At 45.9% G+C, this 3,776-nt stretch overlaps 1 protein-coding gene across 1 annotated transcript; it reads left to right on the top strand.

The window, feature by feature from the left end:
• LOC104737896 lies at positions 1,391 to 3,156 on the top strand. The gene is made up of 4 exons (XM_010458147.1): positions 1,391 to 1,709; positions 2,156 to 2,283; positions 2,371 to 2,556; positions 2,626 to 3,156. The coding sequence occupies exons 1-4, from the start codon at positions 1,391 to 1,393 to the stop codon at positions 3,154 to 3,156; spliced, it is 1,164 nt and encodes a 387-aa protein (XP_010456449.1).

Raw genomic sequence — 3,776 nt, 5'->3', positions numbered from 1 at the left:
CTGCCGAGGTTCCATTTACTTCGAGTCTCATAAAAAGATTGTGCAAATCTCTGATTCCAGCAACAAAATCCTCCCAAGTCGTCCTGATCAAATCCCAATGGACCGACTTGTAACCACTGTGATACACTCCATTCTTCGGTTTGATATTTCTTGAGTAGACATGATGCATCACACGAAGCAGCCTTTCTCCAACGGGACTACCAGTTTTCCGGAACCTCCTAACACTTTTCCACAACTTCAAGCAGAACTGTAACACACTCCAGATTTCATCACACAGCAAGAACATCGACTCAGCCACACATAGCGAGAGCTCAACTCCTAGTTGCACAACCTCCTCTCTAATCCCCTGCATTGCAAATTCTGCCCTGCCAAACCAACAACAACAAAAAGAAGTCAGATATGAAGACAGACTTTGTGTGGCGAGTTGAGGAAAACTCTCAAAGGGGGCCAAAAGTAAAGTACTACTGAATACACTGACCCTAGAATGTAAGGAGAAGTAACGGTAAAATGGAATTTATACGTTGAGCTAACATAAAAAAACACTCCTTGGAAGCAGGAAAAGACGCGACCCCATTCCTTCGCCCTCCACCTTCGCGGATCTCGGCGTCGACTCCTACCGGCCACCATGGCTAAAAAGAAACCCAAAAAAACACCTCCTCGCGGCTCCCCATCTGGGACCGCTCTTCCCCCTGTTTCTGTTTTGAAGTCCCTTGTTCCTGTCTTGAAGCCCATATCGCCTGTATCCCCCCCCTCAACAAATGGGTCCCTCGGATCTCCTAGATCTGAACAGTTACCTGAGCCCTCCAAGGTCTTAGCTAATTTAGGAGCTTCCGTTTCAGCCGACCCATCCTCTCGTGTGGCGGCGGAGTCAAAATCTGGAAACCCTAATTTCCCTGCTCCAGCAACCGCAGTCCCTCGACATCCGGTATCAGCTGTCACCAGTGAGAAAGTAAATCCCGGGAACCCTCAAACCGTGATGAACACAATTGAGGCAAACCCGGCAATTACTACTCCCAATCTAGCCTCTCCGGTGAATCAGGTGCCGTCATCTGACTCCCCTTGAAAAAATCTTGTTAACGGTAGCTCGATAAAGCTATCAAAGAAAGGTACTCCCTTCACTCTTAATTCGGGTGAAGCTTGTGTAACGATACCAAACTCGGTGATTGAAAAAAATAGAAAAGCTTGGGACAACTTCATCCTTGGTCAATTCTACGAGGAACCTCCATCTAGAGGTGCGGTACAGGCGATTGCGAATGGTATATGGAGTCGCCAACGTAAGGACATCTCGGTCTCCAAAATGGAGGGAAACTCTTTTCTTTTTCGAGTACCCTGCCCAAATGCTCGACATAGAATTCTTAGCCAGTGTCTCTGGCAAATAGACGGACAGTCGATGTTTGTAGCCAAGTGGTCTCCGGAGATCACACCCTCAAAACTGGAACTATCTATGGTCCCAGTGTGGCTTGAATTTGTTGGAGTTCCCTTGCATTTTTTCAATCGGGAAGGACTTGAACACATAGCGGGTCTGGTTGGACACCCAGTCTGTCTTCACCCACACACCGAAAATCTGATCAACATGGAGGTAGCAAAGGTATACACAGTCATTGATCCGAGGAAACCGCTGTCAGAAGCTGTGAATGCCCGCTTTGAATCCGGAGACGTAAAGCGTATTCAGGTCTCGAGTCCATGGCTTCCTTTCCTTTGTAGTCATTGTAAGAAAGTGGGACATACAATATCCCATTGCTCCAAAGCGCCGCCCAAGTGTTCTACATGTGGCTCTGTAAAACACCCTACTGCAGAATGCCCAAGAGCAAAAAAGGATAAGGCACTAGGAAACGCCCTATAGCAAGCCAACTTCCCATCATAGGGTTACCACCAAACTTGGATTTGGGTGACCAATCGGTCTCCAAGCTCCCACCTGTTCAAAATGTAATCCACCCGGTTGTCCCGCTAAAACCAGTACCAGCGGAAACAGTCCCACCCGTATGGTCAGTTGGGAAGAGTGCAAAACTTGTGGCTTCTTCAAGGACATAAAAGAATTCAAATTCACCTAAATAAGCTTCACCTCCTCGTGTTTTGGGTCTTGACGATGGTAAACTGTGTATTGACTTGAGAGACAATCTATTTTCCCATCTATCACCCCAAGAAAATGCAACAGGCGATGAGGAGTCAGAAACAAGTTCAGCCAATCTCTCGGAAGAAGATGACAATCCGGAAGCAGAAGAAGATCGCTTCTTAAAGGTTGTCTCCAAGAGAATGCTGAGACAAAAGTTGCGTAAGGACCGGGTAAGAGGCCCCTTAAACCTCTAAACCCCATATCCTTTTATGGATATTTTTTGTTGGAATGTAAGGGGGTTTAATGACCCTGTAAAGCGGAGAAGTATTAGGAAGTGGTTGAAGCAAAATCAACCAGTTTTTGGTGGGGTTATTGAGACTCATGTCAATCTCTTAAAAGCGGATAATATAGCCTCTCGAACTTTTCCGGGATGGTCTTTTGTTAATAACTATGAGTTTTCAGATCTAGGAAAGATCTGGATCGTTTGGCATCCCTCTGTTCAGGTAACTATTATCAGTAAATCCTTGCAGATGATCACATGCCGTGTCAAACTGTCTTTTTTCCATCACTAGCTTGTTATCTCTGTGGTCTACGCCTCCTCTACGAGTAATTCTGCAAGGAAAGATCTTTGGGCTGAGATTGTGGATTTAGCCGCAGACTCGACACTCACAAGTCTGCCTCACGAACACTCTGACCAAGATGCAAAAGTGATGACTTCGGGAATGCGCGACCTCACACAATGCCTCACTTCAGCCTCTCTAACTGATCTTCCCTATTGTGGCAACACCTTCACTTGGACAAACAAACACACATCTGGTCACGTTGCGAAGAAACTTGACAGAATTGTTATAAACGCAGAATGGATCTCAGCTTTCCCCTCTTCCCTAGCAGTGTTTGGAGAACCTGCCTTCTCGGATCACAGTCCCTGTTGTCTGTTCCTGGATACTCAAGTGCAAAAGAGGAAGAAGCCTTTTAAATTTCTGGTGATGTTGAACAACCACCCAGATTTTCNCAGCGGTTTTCGAAGAATTTTCCAGAATATCTGGCCTCACAATGAATTTGAGCAAAACGGACCTCTTCGTAGCAGGGGTGAACCAAGTTGAAACCTCACAGATGGCATCTCTTGGCTTCAACATNAAAGCCCTGAAAGGAGTGATTCGTGAGTTCAGCAAAGGAAATTACTCAGATATTGAGAAGCGAGTACAACTGGCCTATGATGAACTCCTTCAATGTCAGCAGGACTTGCTTAAAGCACCCACTCCGCAGCTAGCTATGCAAGAAAAACTAGCGCATCAGGAATGGTGTTTTTTAGCTAGAGCTGAGGAATCCTATCTAAGACAAAAGTCTCGTATATGCTGGCTCGAAGAGGGGGATAAGAACTCAAGATTTTTCCACCAGTCCGTTATTGCTAGGCAAGGATTTAACGAGATCATCTTCCTTCTTGATAACAATGACCAGGTGGTGGACTCTAGCCAAGGTATCCAAAACCTTGTGGTGGAATTCTATCAAAATCTACTCGGAGAGCAGCACCAACTCACCACAGCATCGGTTCCAGAATTAACTGAGTTACTTCCTCAACGATGCTCTGAGGCAGCTTCTCGGATTCTGAACTCACTAGTAACGCCGGAGGAGATAAGAAATGTTATATTCTCATTGCCACAAAACAAAGCCCCGGGTCCCGACGGCTATTGCGTTGAATTTTTCACAGCCCACTAAGAAATTG

The sequence above is a fragment of the Camelina sativa genome, chromosome 13 (assembly GCF_000633955.1).
Source record: "Camelina sativa cultivar DH55 chromosome 13, Cs, whole genome shotgun sequence".
NCBI lineage: Eukaryota > Viridiplantae > Streptophyta > Magnoliopsida > Brassicales > Brassicaceae > Camelina > Camelina sativa.
Note: the sequence above shows the minus strand (reverse complement) of the source record. Positions and strands in the feature narration are given on the sequence as shown.